Here is a 20,321-nt window from a genome sequence, read left to right as displayed (position 1 = left end):
CTACTCAACACACTCCAAGTTTAAAATGTTTTTGATTGTTTTGATCTTGAAGTATCTGAAATTTTGTATATCAATCTTCAGATTTAAAGGGGCTCTATCAGCAAAATCATGCTGCTAGAGCCCCACATATGCGTGCATAGCCTTTAAAAAGGCTATTCAGGCACTGTAAAAGTTAAATTAAACTACCCCCCGTTTTAAAATAATAACTTAGAAAAGAATCTTCTCTACTTACGGAACGTGCACCCTGGGCGGGCCCTGGGCGGGCATCTGGGTGTGTCTTCATCTTCTTCCCCGCCTCTTCTTCCTCTGTCGTCTTCAGGTCCCGTCCTCCTCCGGCGCTTGCTCGCGGACAGTGATAAAAAAAAATAGCCCGGGCGCATGCGCAGTAGCACGCGGCTTCTACTACGGCTACTGCGCATGCGCACGGGCTGGTTTTTTTTATCAGTGTCCGCGAGCAAGCGCCGGAGGAAGACGGGACCCGAAGACGACAGAGGAAGAAGAGGCGGGGAAGAAGAAGACGGCGCACCCTGAATGCCCGCCCAGGGTGCACGTTCCGTAAGTAGAGAAGATTCTTTTCTAAGTTATTATTTTAAAACGGGGGGGGTAGTTTAATTTAACTTTTGCAGTGCCTGAATAGCCTTTTTAAAGGCTATGCACGCATATGTGGGGCTCTAGCAGCATGATTTTGCTGATAGAGCCCCTTTAAGGATTTCCTAAATGTCATGTGGAATGCAGAGGAGAATTCCACATTTATGATTATCAGTCACGTATATATAATTTTATTTATTTTTTTATATATTTTTATAAATTATATGTTTTACATTATCTTGAACTCTCTTTTGCAGGCGACGTCTGATCTCTCAGAGGTCTTCACTGGAAACTCTTGAAGACATTGAAGAAAATGCTCCTTTGCGGAGGTAAAATTACTATCATTTCTAATCTGATTTGTGATTTGGTTTCTGATATTTCTGTCCATGTAATACATCATTACAGGATTTATGTTTAAGATGTACATGAACTTGCTTTGGGTTTCCCCACAATTTTATTAGGCCTATTACTAGTAGGTTTTGTGTACCCACTGATGATCGCCGTGAGGCCTTATTAAAGAGAACCTTTCACTATCTATGACAAGTCCAGTTCTTTACATAATTTAACAGCTGCCTCTCCACTGATTCCAGCACAGTTGAATATTTTTTTTCCTCTAGCCCCCCTACCTTTCCCGTGCAATCAGTGCTATTAGTTTTGGTGCCCATATCTCCAGCATCTGGGCGTGTATCGGGAAAGCCGACAATGTCCTGAATTCGGTGCACTGTCAGCTTTCTGGCGATATATAATACCGCACATTAATGAAAGATATTAAAGGGGAACTTTCACCACCTAGATGAACTCCAGTTCTTAGCATTTTTTAGTAGGTGCCGCTCCACTGATTCTGACACAGTTGGCATTTTTTTCTCTGTAACCCCGGCCATTCCCGAGCAATAAATACTGTTAGTTTTGGTGCCTGATATGCTACTTAGTCTCTGTACTGTAAGAAGGGCGCTGTCAGGAAGGAGCCAGCAGTCAGAGCTCTAACCAGAGGTAGATCACAGAATCGCACCCCTTGCCTGCCCACCTGACCGTAGAGATCCTAAGTAGCATATGAGACACCAAAGCTAACAGCAATACCTGCAAAATGATGCGAAGAGCTGGACTTGGTAGAGACGGTGAAGGAAGAAGAGCGTAATTTGAGAGCAGGGAATTTGACGCTGATTTTGAAGCAGATTCTGCCCCAAGATTAGGGTCAAATTAATTTCTGAATTTTCCTCCAGTTACTGTATATTCAATGGGAGACAGACCCAGCAGAATGCTGTAAAAAATAAGCTTTTTCTGCGGATTAGCAGCCGAATAGCCGCAGAATCCATGGCATGAGGTACTCTGCTGATGAGCCCAGCTCATCTGAGGTAATTCCCTAGTTAAAACTGGCAGATAAAAAAAACCCGGTTTCGCGGCGGAGAGCATAAAACGCTCACAGCCGGACCCGGTCTGTGGTTTCCGTCTTCTGGCATGCAGAAGACGGAAACCACAGAACGGAGATCCTGAACGCAGGTGTGAACTTAGCGTAATGTGTATAGCCAACTGAACTGTAACTCCTGCTTTTAATAACACAAAGTCTGTTTGCTCTCAAGTTTAGCCATTACAATGAGTTAAAGTTAAATCCTTGGCTGTTGGTGCAAATATTACAATGTTAAAGAATTCTAATTGTTCTTTCCTGGTCCATATGCCTTTGTGCAATACCCTTGTACTGTCTGTGAAATGTGACTAGACTGCAGCCATTAGATTTTTTTTCCTTCCTGTCTGTGTGGAGATGCCATGAAAGATCTCACTTCAGGCTTTAATTGACTTATTTTTCAGATGTCGGACTCTGTCCGGTTCACCCAGACCAAAGAACTTTAAGAAGGTTCATTTTATTAAGAGTATGAGACAGCACGACACAAGGAGTGGCAGGTAACTCCACAAACACACATTTCCTCTGTTTGTAATCTCGAGAACCAAGGTAACTTATGTGTTGTACTTTACTATAGTGCTTCATTGTTTCCTAGTCTCTTCTTACAAATGCACCAAATGTGAGTCAAGGTTCCCAGCCGTTCTTGCATATTTAGTGAATAATGAGATAAAGTAGTTTCTTACAAACCAGGGGTTGTCCAGTTTCATATAATAAATGTTATTGTTTGTATTATAAAAAAGAGGGGGTAAAGTCCTTTGCCTAGGTGTCTCCAATCATTTGCAAATGAATAAAACATTGCTTTACGTGAAAATGAAGCTCCAAACAGAGGCATATCTGGAAATCGTAGAATCTCCTCTACAAGGTGCTGGGATTAGGTTTATAATAACTAATGTAGTGTTGACAGACTCTCTTATAAAGTACATACCTTCTGGTCACTGAGCCGGTCAGACTGGCTTTTACTTTCCACAGTGTTATGTCCACTACTGTCTTACATTCGAGGTTACATACGATGTTTGGTATGTCCACACTGTTAGTAAACAAGGGGAGGAAATTCAAGTGTTCTAGTGTGTATTTATAATGCATATAATTTTACGGCTTTCTGTACATGGAATTCTAGTTTCTTTGCCAAGTTTAGGTCTATAATGTAATTTTTGGTGTGTGGGATACAGAGAAATAAACAAGTTGTCCAAGGTCACATGCTGCTGACAGTGGGATTCCAGTCATTTCTCACTGTTATATGGTCAGCACCCTGAACCACAAACCTATCCCTTCTCCCTGACCAGGGTAGATTCCAGCTATTCCAGCACATAGTGAAGGATAGTAGAGATTTATTGTCACCAAGTCATTGTTCTGCTTGTTGCGTGACATAAATGTTCTTTGATTTTATAGAATCGTCCTTATAAGTGGGAGAAGATCGTTTTGTAGCATATTTTCTGTACTGCCGTATCGAGACTGTGCACATGCTGGGTAGGTACAATTATGATGTATTCCTTCGTTAGAGTATAAGGCAAAAGATTACTTTTAATGGAAGTAAAAAATTTATTCTATTCACCTTGCAATATCTTTAAGATAAGCCTACCGCCATGAAGATCACTGATTAACCGCTTATATGCTGCTTTTGTGCAAAGGAGAAAACGTGTGCTATGGCACACTGCTCCTGTCCTGGGTGGCCGAACAGACCCTACAACAGCATATAAGTGGTCCAGAAGCAATTATATGCTAGTGTAGACTCCCTTTAAGCTATTTTATGGGGTGGGTCAAGGTTTTTTTAGCATAACCTGACCGATTGCAAAATATTATTTTGTTAGTTATCTATATATTTATTTCTTGAGACTCTTAATGTATACACTGTATTTTGGATTGCATCATAGAAAAACTTTAGCTGTTTCTAAAGCGGAAACGCAGTCCGAGGAAGCCAAGGACACATTTAATGTCCATTTATCACAGTATGACAAGCCAACATCTGTTCAGTAGCAGGCTTCTTTTCAAACCTGGGAGAAATTCTTACAATTGGCACATAAACTTTGTAATTTTAGAAGGTATGGACAACAGTGGTAGCAGGAAATGGCCAGAAGATGATGTATAAGGGGTCGTCAAGGTTTAGGAAGCCATGGTGACTTCCTACCATGAACATCACACTGCCAGGATTAACTGTGCAATAGCAAACAAATAGCTGAGTAAAGCCCAAGTGAACATAGTACAAGAGATCCGGGAACACCGAACTGCAAATCTAAGGCAAATACATGCAGGCATGATATAGCTAAAAAGTTCCCTGACACAGGAAAATAGCAATCTATGAGCACTGTCAGGAAAACTACTCGCTGTGAGTGCTAATATCCCATATGCAAAAACACAAGCAACCATAAGTAGATAAAAACACATAAGTACATGGTAAGTTGGGAGATGTGAAGAATGTTCAGTCCAGAGCACAGAGAAAGTGGTTTGCAAACATATATGTGCCATCCTTGAGGAGAATAAGCCTCTTCCCCTCTCTAGAACAGAACAGTTCCTCTTTCTACTCACTATGAAGCTGTCTTGCATATATGGACGGGACTTTCCTAGAAACAGGGAGTGAACTGCAAATTAGCTAAATAGGAGACACCTAGTGCCAAGAAATGTAGAGATGTTTTCAGGCAGATAAGCGGGCGTTCACACTACCGTCAGCGTCCGACAGGTAGTATCCGCTCCTAGTGTCCGTTCACAATCTCGCACGGATATTAGGAGCGGACACTAGCTGTGTCCGTGACACTTTTCATTCATGTAAATGGCGATCGGGTGCGTTCTTTTGCACTCCGTCCCTGTCCTTCACTGTCCGCTTGTAAAGATGTCTGACTTTTCAAGCGGACAGCAAACCCCAACATGTAGGTCTTTTTCTGTCCGCTTGAAAAGTCGGACATCTTTACAAGCGGACAGTGAAGGACAGGCACGGAGTGCAAAAGAACGCACCCGATCGCCATTTACATGAATGAAAAGTGTCACGGACACAGCTAGTGTCCGCTCCTAATGTCCGTGCGAGATTTTGAACGGACATTAGGAGCGGACACTACCTGTCGGACACTGACGGTAGTGTGAACGCCCCCTAACAGCAACGTTTTTAATTAAAGTTCACTACTTTCCCATACTCTCATGCTCTGTTAAATGAGACAAAGTTTTTTGAAAAATTTGTGAATATTTAAGTTTCTTCTGATTTTCTGTTTTTAGATCTTTTTCTATACTGTATCTTAGGGGCAGATTGAAATATATTTTCCCCCCCATACCTATCTTGATGTAGTTAGTTTTCACTAATATACACTAATATTTCACTATATAATTGACATCATAACAAATTCTTATAATATTTACAGGGGAAGATCTTTATTGGTTTCTATAGATTGCAGATAAAAAAATTTAACTGCAATGATTCAATGGTTAATTTTTAGGGATATTTATGTAGGTTGTCGACAAAAAAAGCCCAAAACGATTGCCTGTCAAGTTTCTTGATAAACAAAGTGGCTGTGACTCACAGGTTGTCAGAGTGCAGAAAAACATTCACAATATGAGGTTACCACGACAACAAGATGTTCTGCAAGAAAAACTCACTGTTTTCTAGAATGTGAAGTAAATGTGTAGCCAGGGTTTATTATTGGGATTAAGATGATCCACCATCACATCATTTAGGTGTTTTCTTATAGGGAAGTTACAAGTAGCCTTCTAACCCTGAATAAAAGGTTATTTCCTTTGTATAAGGTGATGGCATATCTGTAAAGGATCATTGTGCAGGGAACTGAAGGATGGTGCTAAATCAGCACTGTGGCCACCACGTTTTTCCAGTGGACAGATCCCTACCAATTATAAAGTTATGGTCTAGAGAAGAAATCCCAACTGTGTTAGAATCAGTGGAGGGACAGATATTACTTGTTGTAAAAAAAAACTGACGGACCACATAGGTCTTCAAAAATATAATACTTAGGCTTCATGCACACGGCTGTACGTATCGTCAGTGTGCTAGCTGTGGTTTTCATGGCTAGCACACTGATCCATTCACTTCTATGACCTCCAAACACCCAGCCATGTTATTTCACAGACCTGTATATGGAGTCTGGGGAAAAACTCTGGACAATCCCTATTCCTGTCTGTTTCATGGCCCAGTCTCGCTGAGATCAGAGAATAGAACCAAGGAGACACGGGTGTTACACATGTCACACACCTTTACAATCACAGACGTGCTATATGTGCACAGACATGTGCATGTAGCCATATGGAGAGGGTAGTGACCTCTTCAGGAAATCATGGGATCTCTCTTCTTTTTGGGGAGCTGAATAATTGGTGCTTTGGGACCATTCAGTTTGTGCACTTGTGATCATGAATTCATGATGGGATTGTACCGGCAATCTAAAGAGTCTGTTCATTTTACCAGTTCCCTTCAGATATTTTGCCGATATTAAGACTCCAAGAATAATTGCTCATTGCTTTTTATTTATGATTTTGAGCAATTTATGTGATGTTTTCATTGCTTTTTATTCAATTTTCGGGGAGGTGAAAAAAACAGTGGTTCACTGTAGTTTGCCACCTAATTATTTTTTTTAAGGTTTTTCTTCATTTTTATTTGTGATCTAGGCTGTGAGGCATAGGGTCAATGTCAGTGTTAGCTTTGGCATAAAGCGGTGACTGTAACGTGGAAACTGCACTTATCATGCCTGCATGACGTTATCAGAGCAGTCATTTTGTCGAGAAAGACTAACAGACCTTGGCACTGCTGCCTTGAGATATACTGCTACACGGTGGTTTTTGGCGCTTCTGATGAGGTATATTGTACTGCAGTATGGTGTTTGGTGTTGCTATAGGTTTTATGTGTACTGTATTGTTGTAATTGGTTGCGTAAGGTGAAGGAATTATGTGTACAGTGCTCTATGTTCACCTGTTTTTGCTGGTGAGGCCCCAGCAACACAATAGGATGACCAATGGAGACCCAAGTCACGAAAGTTTGAAAAACCTTGATTGAGGGAAAGGGGGTGACTAACATATATATATGTGTATATATATATATATATATATATATATATATATATATATATATATATATATATATATATATATATATATACACACACACACATTTTTTTTTTCCCCTTCATATTTTTTATTTTTTTTTACTTTTCTTTTTAGACCCTCTCTTGGAGACTTGAACCCTAGGAGGGGCTGTGATTACTAGTGCAATATGCTGTAGTACTAAGATCTTGCTGTATATTGAGAAATCCATTCACTTCTATTGCAAGTTGTACAGCCTGTAGTAGAAGTGTAGTAATAACAGGCCTATGAGCTTTCAATAGGCTCCTGGCTATCATTGAAATGGATCGCCACTCCCTGAATCTAACTCTGATAGGACAGCGATCCAAGAGAACATGGTGGCGCTCACATGCCACTGGTCTTCAGATGTAATATTTGCTGCTGAGTAAGTGGAATATTTTTAAAAAATTTTTATCTCATCAATAAATAAATAAATGTTTATTTTATTTATCATGAGATTGAATTCCAGTTCAGGTTAATGTGCCACTTGATGATACAATTATCACTAATTGTTAATGGGTATGTATGCTAATTGTTAGGATATGTTCACACAGCAATTATTTAAGCATATTTCAGGGCATAACACAGTATTTATTTATTATGCTTACTTATATAGCGCCATCATATTCCGCAGCGCTTTACAGACATTGACAGTCACTGTCCCATATAGGGCTCACAATCTACAGTCCCTATCAGTATGTCTTTGGTGTGTGGAAGGAAACCGGAGTACCCGGAGGAAACCCACGCAAACACGGGGAGAACATACAAACTCCTTGCAGATGTTGTCCTTGGCAGGATTCGAACCCGGGACTCCAGTGCTGCAAGGCTGCAGTGCTAACCACTCAGCCACCGTGCTGCCCTATGAAGTGAAAATCAGTTCTTGGAGTGATTCTCCTCAAATATCCTAAGGTTGGATATACACGGCCATAATAAGTCTATTATATGGACTGTATTGCAGCTGTGAATCCCAGACATGGGTGTACCTGAGCTTACTGTGTTATTCTAGTTTGGATCATTAGAACCATACATATACATTCAATGACTTGCATCTACAAGTGATGTCTGGAGGTGAACAGCAGGTAATAACCACCCAATTTTGGCTGTTCTTCTAATTGTCCCCAGACATGGTCCTACTCTCCTCGCCACTACCCAACGCTGCTTGGGTCCTTTCATAGTCTCTACTTTCTGGAGTGGCTTTTCTTGGCCAGAAAGGGGTCTTCTAAGGCTTTTACCTTTCATCTCCCTTCTGTGACTGCAGTCTCTCTTCCTCCTAGAAAGCGATGATTGAATTATCTGTTTTGTTCAGTCTACTAAATATTTAATCTACCACCTAAATAATTCAGAAATAATGGCTCGATGTTGTAGCGTTACCAGTGAGCGCCTGACCATCCTGCTGCGTGTCTTACACTTTCTGGGGCAGTCTGAAAATGGGAAAAATAATATTTTTCTTGTTTATTACTGACAGTGCAATCTTATAGAATTCGGCAGATGCACATTCCTGAACAGGAAAGTAATGGGATCTAATGCAATTTATTCAAGGTCACAGTTCTTCAAACATTTCTTTCTTCCTTCAAAGGCAGTGCTGGAAACACAGCTACTCCCTCGCAGCAAGATTAATTCTTGTGAATCAACATACATTTGTGTGCTCGCAACGCGCTTCTCATCACATGATCTCATTCATACTTCACTGACACGGACTGCCTCAATGAAGTATAGGTTAAAAATAAACTACTTTCCAATGAATTGCCCGTTCACAGTTCTTACATTGGACATGTGCATAGAAAGCTCCCAGCATACATACTTTAAAAAGGATCTTTCACCACCAATTCCATTTCATAGGGTATGTGAATAGGCGCTGCTCCACTGATTCTGGCACAGTTGGAATTTTTGCTCTAGCCTCACCATTGCTGAATCTGACGGATTCGGCTGTGTGAGTGGACCCATAAGAGGATTTTTTTTAGTCGTATTATAAATATGTACTAAGTATAAAGTATGAATAATAACTTGGTTATATAGCACTTTCTCAGCTTTGATTTCCTACTGCTACATTTATATTGAGGGTGAAAGTGAATCTGCCCTGTGATTTCTGCTGCCATCTGAGAGCAGAATATGACTAAAGGGAGAGAAGCTGAACGCCATGATGTAAACCTTTTATATGCTATAGAGCAGGATTTGTGAATATAAAGCAGTGTAATTCATGCCTGGACTCCTAGGAGAGACAGTGAGAGTCCTGCTTACTCTGCCCTGTCTTCTGTGTACACGCAATGATACAAATAAAGCTATCAATCACTGAGTAGGGTAAGAAGGACCTTCACTACTTCTCATAGGATTGCTATCACAATTTTTTTCTTGTTGGAAATCCTTCTCCAGATCATATAAACCTTATAAACCATATAAACCTCCAGATCATATAAACCTTATATACCACAGACTTCAGCTTCCCTTCCTTTATTAGTCCTTATTCACACATTACTGTTTTGCTCAGTCTTTTTGCATTAGTGTTTGTAAGCTTCTCGCTAGGCAGCAAATACCACCCAATGGGCTCAGTTTACTGGCAAGTTACCTGCTCTTACAATGTTCATATCCTGCATAGGGACCTAAAACTGGAAGGTACAAGGCAGCGCCATTCCTCTGGTGGGATGAATACAAGAGAAATGATTCTTGGCCTTGAAGGAGTTGAGCTTGGAGCTGATGGGAAGGTGAGAATGTAAGCATTGCTTGTAAGACTAAAATATACCATTTGTACATCGGTCCTGAAGTTGGTTTAAGTATAATTGCTTTATTTCCGATAATATATTGTATATACTTTAGCTGCATACAATACAAAGTCATTTATAATATCCCCTTAGTATATGAACCCTTCATACAGGACACCAGTGCACAGTACCGTACTGTTCAATCATAACTAAAGGGATGGGACAGCGGACTGTGGGGTCTCTGGTCATAGAAGATTATACAAGTAGCCCATTTACAATGACCTCAGAACTTCGCTTGTCACAATGTCTCTGCGGACATCCATGTTACACATATATTGGTAATATCCATTTCCAGACAGTGGGCTTTAGATATGGTTAATATCTCAGGAGATAATACACGCTGTTACATGTAAGTATGGCAATAAGTGCTGAAATGATGGAAAATTCCACTTTCTCTCCATTTCCAGTAGTTTGAGATCCTAAGCTTTGAATCCTATTTACCTCTATAATGTACTAATCTCAGTAATGTGTTACATTCATTCCTCGTCTACCAAGACAAAAATCCAGATTTAATTTTTTTTTTATATATGTCGCACTAAATTCCTAATGTTCAACCAAATCACTAGAAATTATAACACAGTGTAAGCCATTGTGAACATGTCTCAAAGCATTTATGTCTGCAGATTTCTCTATGAAGGTAGTTTTATATTGCAGGTTGTGATATTTGAGTTACATTGGAAGATTTTGCCCAAAAAAAATAATCTTTTTTTCAACCTTATTTCTTAAACTAATGCTTGTAGCTATAGTGGGAGGAGAAAGCTTCATGTGGTCTAGGGTGTAGCCAACATCGATTTCACAATTCTGAGGAAAACAATTCTGAGGAAAACCAAAATTGTGCTTTAGTGAGATGGCAAATTCATTGATTTCATTTGGTTAGTCGGCCATCTCTAGTCCACTTGGCTTCCAGATTACCTTATGTGTATTTCCATTAAACACAGATATGGCCCATACTACCAGTTTAGTCTACCTATTGGTTTCAGTCATGTATCTAGACATGAGTTTTTGTCTTGACTGTTTCAAAAAGTATTAAAAAAAAAATCCAAAAAATTACATTAATAGGGGTAAACTTACCCTAGGTTCACACCTGTGCTCAGGTTTCCATTCTTCGGATCAGCTTGGAGACCCAAAACACAGAAGCCCAATCCACTTAAAAAGCGGTTACCCGTGGACCCCAGGACTTTTTTTCTCTGCATTTTTCAAGTGGAATGAGGGGATGGAAATGCACAACTAAGTGCAGATGTGAATCTAGCCTTACCATTTGGAAAATCACAAACACTTCAATCCGTTGTTTTCCCACAATAGATCAAGACACATCTCTATATGTCTCCTTTAAAAATAAAAAAGTAAGACTTTGTTCAGATCACATTTGTGATCTCCTTTTAGCATTTTTTTTTCTGTGTACATGCTGTTTTATTAACCCAATGGAGGATGAAAGAGTGACATTTTGACAGTCATAGGCATTCCCCCTCTCCAAAGTGGTTGAGGGATGCCACCTATATGTTTGAATGTGACATAAGCCTCTGTCAGAGTATAAATAAGAAGGATCTCTCAGCATATACATCCTTGAAGGGTGTCTGAAGAGAACCTGGAACCTTAAAGGGGACCTTTCACTATTTCCACGATCTCTAACTCTTTCCATCATTCAGTCGGTGCTCCCCAGATATATATTTGGGCCTCTTTGTATAGAATATCTTAAAAAGAAAAACTCTGATCCTTTTTCCTTTTAACTGAAAACCTAGAATATGTAACGTGCCATTAGCTTGTGCTCTTTTATACTGTATAACGGTGCCAAGGAAAGGAAGTATCTACAGTGTCCTTAAATGTTTAATGTTGGCAAATGCCATTTGTTTCCTCTCTCCAGACTGTATCATATACACAGTTTTTGTATCCAACCAATGCCTTTGGAGCCCGAAGAAACACAATAGACTCCACTTGCTCCTTTTCTCAGTTTCGGAATGCAAGTCATCGCAACCTGACCCTGGGAAGAGCCAACAGTATCCAGGGGAGCATTGATACAGGTGATCTGATCACATTCGAGACATGCTTAACTCTTAGCTTAGAAATGGAATAAACCCTTCTGATAACCCCTGCATGCTACTTAATATCCAAGTAACCGCTGGGTGTTAATTCAGCTGGCAAGTGCTGTGTCACCTTAGCATCGCCCCTTCCCATGCAGGCTTGATTGACATCTCTGTGTAAAGGACAGGAGTTGGTGGAGGACATGGTATAGATGTCAGTGAAGTCTAGATCACAGGAACGCTTGCTTGCTGAAGTCCCCCACAGCAGAAATTGAGCTGAGGAGTGCTGTATCACTTAGGGCATACATGTTCAATGGCCCGTATATAGTCCAAACTAAGTGCTCTCTTTTAGAACACTTAACTAATATTCACTGCAATTTGGTTCTGTTTGGACATTGTTCTTACATATAGCTTTATCTGAGGACCCATTTAATTTTAAAGGGGTTGTCTGGAGTCATACCATTAAATGCTGTCATCAGGGGAGGTCTAGAATATAACAAAGCACTGTTACTTATCTGCATTTTCCCCTTCGTTCCTGCATTAGGTCAGTTGTTTGTGTACAGAGCAGCTTCAGTAGTGATGTCTCTTCATTGAGACCCCATCAGCTAGTGATTGTAGTGGTCACGCTAACATGATGTCCAAGCTGCAGCCACTTTGTATATTTACAGATTGGCAGCAGGAACGTAGGGGAGGATGCAGCAAGTGTAAATGCAGTTTTATATTCTGCTGCCTGCACCAAATTTTGTGACCCTGGACGGCCCCTTTGACTTATCACCTGGCAGCTCCTGCATATTGCATGTTTTGCAGATGTACATAGTCTTACTGAAAATTTCCAATTGTTTCCTATTTGCCTTTCACGTTACTTAGCGTCTTATTGTCCTCCCTTTACATATTTTACTTTTGCTTTTTTTATATACAGGTAGTGACATAGGAGACTTTATAGAGTACGATCCAAATCTCTTGGATGATCCTCAGTGGCCATGTGGCAAGCACAAACGGGTTTTAATATTCCCCTCCTATATGGTAAGTCTACCATGATAATTTACATACAATATTTCGGCAACTACATGGTGCTCCCTGGGGCTATTCCACTCAGTTATTACAATTATCACTTGTATAAAAAAAAACAAAGCACACAGTTTTAGTATTTTTAGCCCCAGTCTGTGGAAGATTTATTACAAGCCTATCGATAGCCTTCTGACCACTATATATATATATATATATATATATATATATATATATATATATATATAATGTGTGTATTGTGTGTGTGTATATATATAAATATATATGTGTAATTATATAATTTTTTAATTTTTTTTTTTTCCGTTAGGGTGAGTTCACATGTGGGTGTTAAATTACCATAAACTCTGTAATTTTGCCTCAATTTGACAGCAACATGTGAAATCACCATAAGTCGTCTACATCAGAGACCAAGATTACTTACACATGATCCTAATCATGGATGAATCAGTCACTTGGCTAAAATGATGGTGTAAGGTCATAGTGCAAAGATTAAAGCAAGGGTTCTTCTTCACCCATCCTCTAACATGTCATTGAGACAAAGCAGTGAGTAATCGGTATGGGTTTGCCCTATGCCCTAGAACAGATCAGCATTACTGTCTCATTGCTGAGCTCTCTGTTTTGGAAATCAAAAGTGCATGAGCACGTCCAACCCCTTTGTGCTTCTGATGCCATCTTCTGCTATGTCTTGGTATGAAGACAAATCATAGAGCTTACAAGATAGCATTCAGTGACATGGAATTTGGTGTTAATGCAAAATAAGTAGCAAAAATCTGAGAATCTTGAGCAGTTGATACCTTTTAAGTGGCTAATGGCAAGCAGTCAAAACTACCTAGACCTCCACATCATACATGGCATATCTGGGGAAAAGGGCCCAAACTCAATGGCAGACAGAACAGATAAACTTGAACAAGACTTCCCCCACAAAGAGTCACCTGGTGTAATGGTTACAGACAGCTCTGCTGTAGTCAGCTGGCCTAATGGCTACAGAGGTAATGAGGGCAGAGCTTAAAAGAAAAAAAAAGCAGTGTCCATAGACAGATAACAGTTATCTGGAAAATTTAGCAACAATCACCTATGTAAGCAGCGGATGCCCAACATGTTGTAGGTCCACTGTCACAGCACAGTAACTTGGTGTATTTCGGTGGTGTCACAATCTAGTTCAGTTCTGGACGTGGGCATTGGCATTTATACAGTTAGTGGCCATCCATGCAGCAGAAAGTGAAGAGGAATTTAAGGTGGTCTTCTGTCTCAAATTCTTTTGCACTTTCTGGGAGCTGCTTTTACTCACAGACTGGGTTCAGCTAGCTATAGGAAGGTCTTGCGCTTCAGGCTCCATGGCACAATCAACCAGAACACTTTTTTTTTTATTTTTCTTCTTCTTCAATATCCTACTTCAGTCTCTGCCTCCGATTGAATACAAATCCGTCCATGTGAACATACTCTTACACTCAGTGCATTCAGTTCTGTAGTCTGGCATTGCCTCTTACCGTGCGGCATCTTTTGGCTCCGCTTGGATGATCTTTCTACATTCTTTAGGCGAGTGTTCACAGGCATTGTTCACATGTAACTGGACACAGTCACTCTTTGTCACCAATCATCTTATCTTCTCTCACCACTAGGACTGCTGAGGATGGTCACACACACAGTTTCTTTGACCAAGCTAATAGTCAGACAAGTCCTACATGAGGACACTGTGAGAAGACGCATTAATGCATATCCCATATGGCCCAACCAGCCCGGTCCTACAGCCAGTGCACTTAAAATTACAGCGTACTGAATACATTTACCAGCGTGTTTCACATAATACAGTAGTCCCATAAGTTACTATATTAAATAATTCTGATTTGGCCATTGTAGTTGTAAGCATTATAACCTGAGACCATAACTCTATGGAAAACTAGTACTTGGTCCTAGAGACCTCATTGTGTCACTGCAAATAAGTGGCTGGAAGCTGTAAATCACTTTTTATGATGGTGACAGAAACCTTATGAGTGTCCTGAAACATATATACAGTATACCTCAAAAATAACATGGAGCCTCCCTTACCTGGGGCCCAAAGAAGCAGCTCATCCTGACACTGGTAAAAGAGACATACAGAACATGTAGTACCGCACTATAATGTGGAGAGGCGCTACTAGTCAGCCAGTCAGTGCAGGCACCTCACTAACAAAGAGGTACATCCATTGGGTGACACAGGACCAGGGGCCTTCTGTAGTATACAACCAATAGCCCAATGCAATGGCCGGGAGCTGAATTTGGTGCGATCCCTTAAATGCTGCACGCAGTAGCTACTATGGCGTAGGATTAATTTGAGGGGGGGGAAATCACTGATTCCCTGGAAAAACAATCATGGATGCTAACTGGTTTCCCTGGCAACTCCGGGGCCCTGACAAAGGCCCCCAAATCTGCCAGAGGCCTAATCTCATAGGTTGCCTATCCATGTTACAAAAACATTACTTTATTGCATTACATATTAACCTTTGCTTTCATGTGCAGACCACTGTTATAGAATACGTGAAACCATCTGACCTCAAGAAAGATATGAATGAAACCTTCAAGGAGAAGTTTCCTCATATTAAGCTGACTCTCAGTAAAATAAGAAGGTGTGTATGAACAAGTTAGAAACCAACCATGTGGATATAAAACTTCATCTGCATCTCATCTGGCCTTTGATCATATAAAAGACAATTTAGTTTATGTATAATGGAGGATTGTCATCGGTATCAGATAGGATTTATCAGTGCAGAGGCCTTACAGGCAACAGTAACCTCTACACCGGACATAGAAATCATGTCATAAATGCTAACCGAACATTTGCCTATTGGCCTGTCTATCTTTACACAAAACCTATCTTCTTTACATGCATGTCAACCTACACATGGTCATATATTGCTTCAATGGTCAGAAATTTTTTGTCAAACTTTTCATACCCTGCTTCCCCGAAAGCCATCCCCCGAAAGTAAGACATAGCAGAGGTTTTGTTGAATTGCCTAATATAAGGCACCCCCAAAAGTAAGACATCCCCCAATAATAATCTTTCTGCGCAAAGATTGTATGAAGAAAAACATTGCAGCCGGCTCAAAACTGTGCGCGATGTTCCATGTGCACAGGCGGCTGCTGACACCGCTGCTATACGTTGTATCCGCTGTTCCTGCTGCTGTGGGATGCCACACATCCCACAGCAGCAGGAGCAGTGGATACAACGTACGGTATCTCAGCAGAGGCAGAAGCTGGCTTTCTTGTGCACATGGAACATCACACACAGCGTCCAGCCGGCTGCAATGTTTTTCTTCACACAGTCTATGCGCAGTAAGCACATCTCAACGTAGTGCAGTGGTGGCAGCAGCACACGAAAATAAAATAAGACATCCCCTGAAAATAAAACATAGCATATCCTTAGGACCAAAATTTTATATAAGACACTGACTTATTTTCGGGGAAACACGGTAAATGAGTAGTGCAAATTGTAAGAAACTGTAATATATCGTATAGTAAAAATGCTTACTCCACTTACCCGGCTCTCTTCCTCCCTCCTAAACTGACTTTTTCAGTCTAAAACTTATGCTGAATCTGTCTTGGTCTCCCAAGACTGTCTGCAAACTGAATGAGGAATGAAATGTTTCCATAGACTCATTTGGAGAGGAGATTGGGAGGAGTGTGGTGTGAGTGCTGAGGGGGATTAAGTAGAGATGTTTTCTCCTGATGTAGTATATAGGAGACATCATAGCAGCTAGTGTCGCCCACCCACTCAGGGAAAACAGTGTGTTGGAGAGAGAGCCTGCAAAGGTATAAAAAATATGGAGAATACAAATCCTGTAATAAAGTGTGGCTACCGTAATTGTAAAGAACCCATTCCGATATTGCTGTGCTGTCAATCTCTTGTCTTCACTCATAAAGCATGTCTCCAGGTGCTTTGTACACCCAGTACTTGATCCAATATGGTCTCATCTCCTTCTCCATTTCATACACAGCCTTAAGCGAGACATCCGGAAGTTAGCCCAGGATGATTGTGGCTATGAAGAACCCACAGTGGCCATGGCTTTTGTATATTTCGAGAAGCTTGCATTGAAGGGAAAGCTGAACAAACAGAACAGAAAACTTTGTGCTGGAGCCTGTGTCCTGTTAGCTGCCAAAGTTGGGAGTGACCTCCGAAAACATGAAGTTAAACACCTCATTGATGTAAGTGGCTAAAAGAATTGTCAGCCAAGGTATATGTAACACTTAGGAACATTGCTAACAATTGGTGGTGGGAATTAATATTCTGGTCACGTCCGTTTACTAGGGATAAACTCAAAGCTGCTATACTTTCTCGCTCTGTGGCTCCTTTTTGCTAGTGCTTAGTCAGTAACAGCCTAATGGTCAGTATGTGAAACCTTAGCCCTCACTTGGGGTACATCCACATGTAACAGGCTTTTGGCTCTTCAAATTCCTCTGCAAGTGATATGTGATTTTCACCCTATGCTGAATTTCCACAAAAGAATGAACTTTTTAGGGTTGCCACATGTATTCCATTCTTTTGCATATGAGACTGACTTGGGTTGGCTTGGGACCTGTGAATTCCTGTAGCCTAACTTTTATTTTTCTATTGTTGATTCCACTATGTGAACATGCCCAAAGAATTTAAAAGCGACTTTTGAGCAGCAGAAAGCTTGGTGAGGGGCACCATAAGGAATGTCTTTACACATGCTGGGGGCAGGAAAAAACACGCTAAAGCTGAGGCTCCACGTTGCAGAAATGCAGCTTTTTTGTTGCAGATTTTGTTGTGGTTTTTTGAGTCAAAGCCAGGAGTGAATTGATCAGATGGTAGAAATATAAGAACTTCCTATGTATTTCTCATTCCTTTTGTAGCCACTCCTAGGTTTGGCTAAAAAAAAAACGCTGCAAAATCTGCAATAAAAGAAGCTGCGTTTCTGCATTGTGGGGCCTTAGCCTAAATCACAACCTGTGAGGCCAGCAGTTAGGTGGGGTATCAGGCTGATGTGCAAGTCGGTCACACTGCACACTCCCAATCCTTAAAAATACACCTATTAGACATCACTGCCAGAGCGGGGAGCCCTGGAGAGAACAACTACAGCAATGGAAACTTCTATTGATAACCGCTTTATAGCCTGACACCATGTTTGTCTTGCACTTTGCTGTAGAACATTTTGATAAACTTTCAATAAACTGTAGCTGCAAATTTTAGATTTTATTTTTTTTTTAAAACCTCATTTGCAATGTTAAACATTTTAACAGGTGTCTTTTATTTTTGGTTTTCTTTTCAGAAACTGGAAGAAAAGTTTCGTCTAAACAGACGTGAGTTGATGGCATTTGAGTTCCCTGTCCTGGTTGCCTTGGAATTTGCGCTTCACCTCCCAGAGCATGAAGTTATGCCCCATTATAGACGTTTGGTCCAAAGCTCCTAGCACAGGATAAACTTCAAAGATGTCTTCCTCTGGGACATTAGATGTGCTTACAGAGCCACCGCTGCTACTGGACATGCAAAAATACTCAAGTGCCCTTGTCATCTACACCCAGTCTTGACAGCCATTTTATCAAGGCCACTATTCTCAAATAGCTGCACTCAGTGACTACGGTTTCCATCACTGAGACATGTAGAATCAATCTATAGAATGGCTGCAGTCCTTGTGTGTAGGTGATGGATGCACTGTTAATACCAATGGTTTCATTGGGGTAACTCTGGTATTGCTTTTTTTTACAAAGACATTATTCCAAATAACTGTTAGGGGGAGACCTAATATGGCCGATAGACTGAAACACAAAACCATTCCTCTCCTCAGAACAGCCTTTTATTTGCTTTGGATCCACAAGTGGACTTTCTCATCTCGCCGCCTTCAGAGCTGACATTCATCATAATGCGAAGGAAACGCCATTAATGAACTGTCAGACATTCTCTCACTGTGTCAAAAACAAACGTGCCAACGTCTTTTCTTACCTTTATGGGGGGTTTTTTGTATACGAAATACATTACGTGTGTATTAACACACTGAATCCTTATGCCTGACATACTAGACGATTGCCCGAAAGTGACTTAGTTAGGCACAATCTATGGGAAGCAATGAACCACACCATCTTGTGGCACCGGGCATGGCACTTGTGGACCAACACTACAAACCAATTCATTCCATCAGTGTACGATCGAAGGCTGAGCATTTTTATGTTTTTCAGAGACCACGTTTTGGTATAAAGCCACGTCATTTTAACTATTGCACTTTTCCACTATGGAGGAAACACGTTGAGTCGCACAATTTGTTGAGATTCTGTGCTCTATGTTAGAGTGCATTTTAAGCACGTTTTCTTGTGCTACTTGTTAAGCAGTGTTTGATAATGTTTCGCAGCTGCCCATTATAATGCTGTGTCACAATACATTCATCTCCAACATTGCCTAAGTGTGCTTCTAGAAAACGCAATGTAACCTAAAGCATATCTAGCATCAGACAGAACATGAATGCAAGTGCTATTGTAGCGTATGTTTTTAAAGTCGTCTCATTTGGCAACCTCAAATATACTTGACTTTTATATAGCTGAAATAATACAGATCGGTGACTACATTGTCAGTTCATAGGTGTTCTCCCGTAGCACCACACATCATAATCTTTAAAGTGTACCCTTTACCTGGGCTCAGTGGTGGTGTCAGCTTTGTGGGCCATCTTAGTATTTAGACTATGATGTCATTGGAACCGCACGACACTTGGTGACATCATAAGTTTCCAGTGATTTGCAAAAGCTGCATCATCCTACAGAGGTATGGTTACACTTTAAATTCACACTGCCAAATATATCCTACTTTATCCAAATGCTTAGAGTCTTAGGGACATGGGATTTTATTTTTTTAAGTTTTACATGTTTAGATCATATGTTGAAAACTTCATGATTAAGGGCTATGATCGAGCGTCACATGGCGAACACTATTCTGCTCTGTTGTGGCACCTTTGCCTGTTCCTTAACTTAAATATGATCACAAAATGTTGTGGTTTTACCCCTAAATACAGTATGTTGAACTGAAATTGTGCCTTTGACTGATATATCATTTTAGGTTTAGTTCACTTACTTTCTTTTTGCGCTACATTCACATATAAGTATTTACTTTTTTAATAAAGTGAGAACTATATTAAACTGAAGTTTCATGAATTTAATGGAATAAATAATAATGTAATGTAATGAGAAAATGGATATGGATGGCTCATACACGCGTCCATTTTTAATGTCCGTTTCATCCATTTTTTTATTTATTTTTTTGCTTTCAGTGGACAGTCTTCTGTGTAAAACCAGGTAAGATTTCTATGTAGTTGACAGGAGTACACATAAGACTATTATAGTAGGTCTTTTCCTTGAGCAATATTGCACAATAAAAACAATGTACAATAGCAAAAGGAAAGGGGTCACCAGAGGTGGGAGAAACTGCGCCCCTGAAAGGGGATAGACACGCAAAAGTAGTATTAATTGTCATTGTTATGTCGTTTCTATTCTGGCTTTGTAGAAGAAAGAAGA

The 20,321-nt window shown here is 40.4% G+C and overlaps 1 protein-coding gene across 2 annotated transcripts in view; it reads left to right on the top strand.

Annotated features, from left to right (window-relative positions):
• CABLES1 (Cdk5 and Abl enzyme substrate 1) overlaps nt 1-19,927 on the top strand; it is a 67,426-nt gene extending 47,499 nt beyond the window's left edge. For both annotated transcript variants that reach the window (XM_075270615.1, XM_075270614.1), the window contains exons 2-10: nt 846-917; nt 2,392-2,484; nt 3,374-3,451; nt 9,624-9,729; nt 11,648-11,804; nt 12,724-12,827; nt 15,327-15,433; nt 16,802-17,009; nt 18,095-19,927. In XM_075270615.1, the coding sequence (XP_075126716.1) occupies nt 846-917; nt 2,392-2,484; nt 3,374-3,451; nt 9,624-9,729; nt 11,648-11,804; nt 12,724-12,827; nt 15,327-15,433; nt 16,802-17,009; nt 18,095-18,235 (1,066 nt within the window). In that variant the 3' untranslated portion in view covers nt 18,236-19,927. The remainder of the gene's footprint in view (nt 1-845; nt 918-2,391; nt 2,485-3,373; nt 3,452-9,623; nt 9,730-11,647; nt 11,805-12,723; nt 12,828-15,326; nt 15,434-16,801; nt 17,010-18,094) is intronic.
• The last annotated feature ends 394 nt before the right edge of the window (nt 19,928-20,321 follow it).

Source organism: Leptodactylus fuscus, chromosome 4 (assembly GCF_031893055.1).
Source record: "Leptodactylus fuscus isolate aLepFus1 chromosome 4, aLepFus1.hap2, whole genome shotgun sequence".
In the NCBI taxonomy this organism is placed as follows: domain Eukaryota; kingdom Metazoa; phylum Chordata; class Amphibia; order Anura; family Leptodactylidae; genus Leptodactylus; species Leptodactylus fuscus.
The sequence above is the reverse complement of the archived record's forward strand: the minus strand, read 5'-3'. Positions and strand labels throughout refer to the sequence as shown.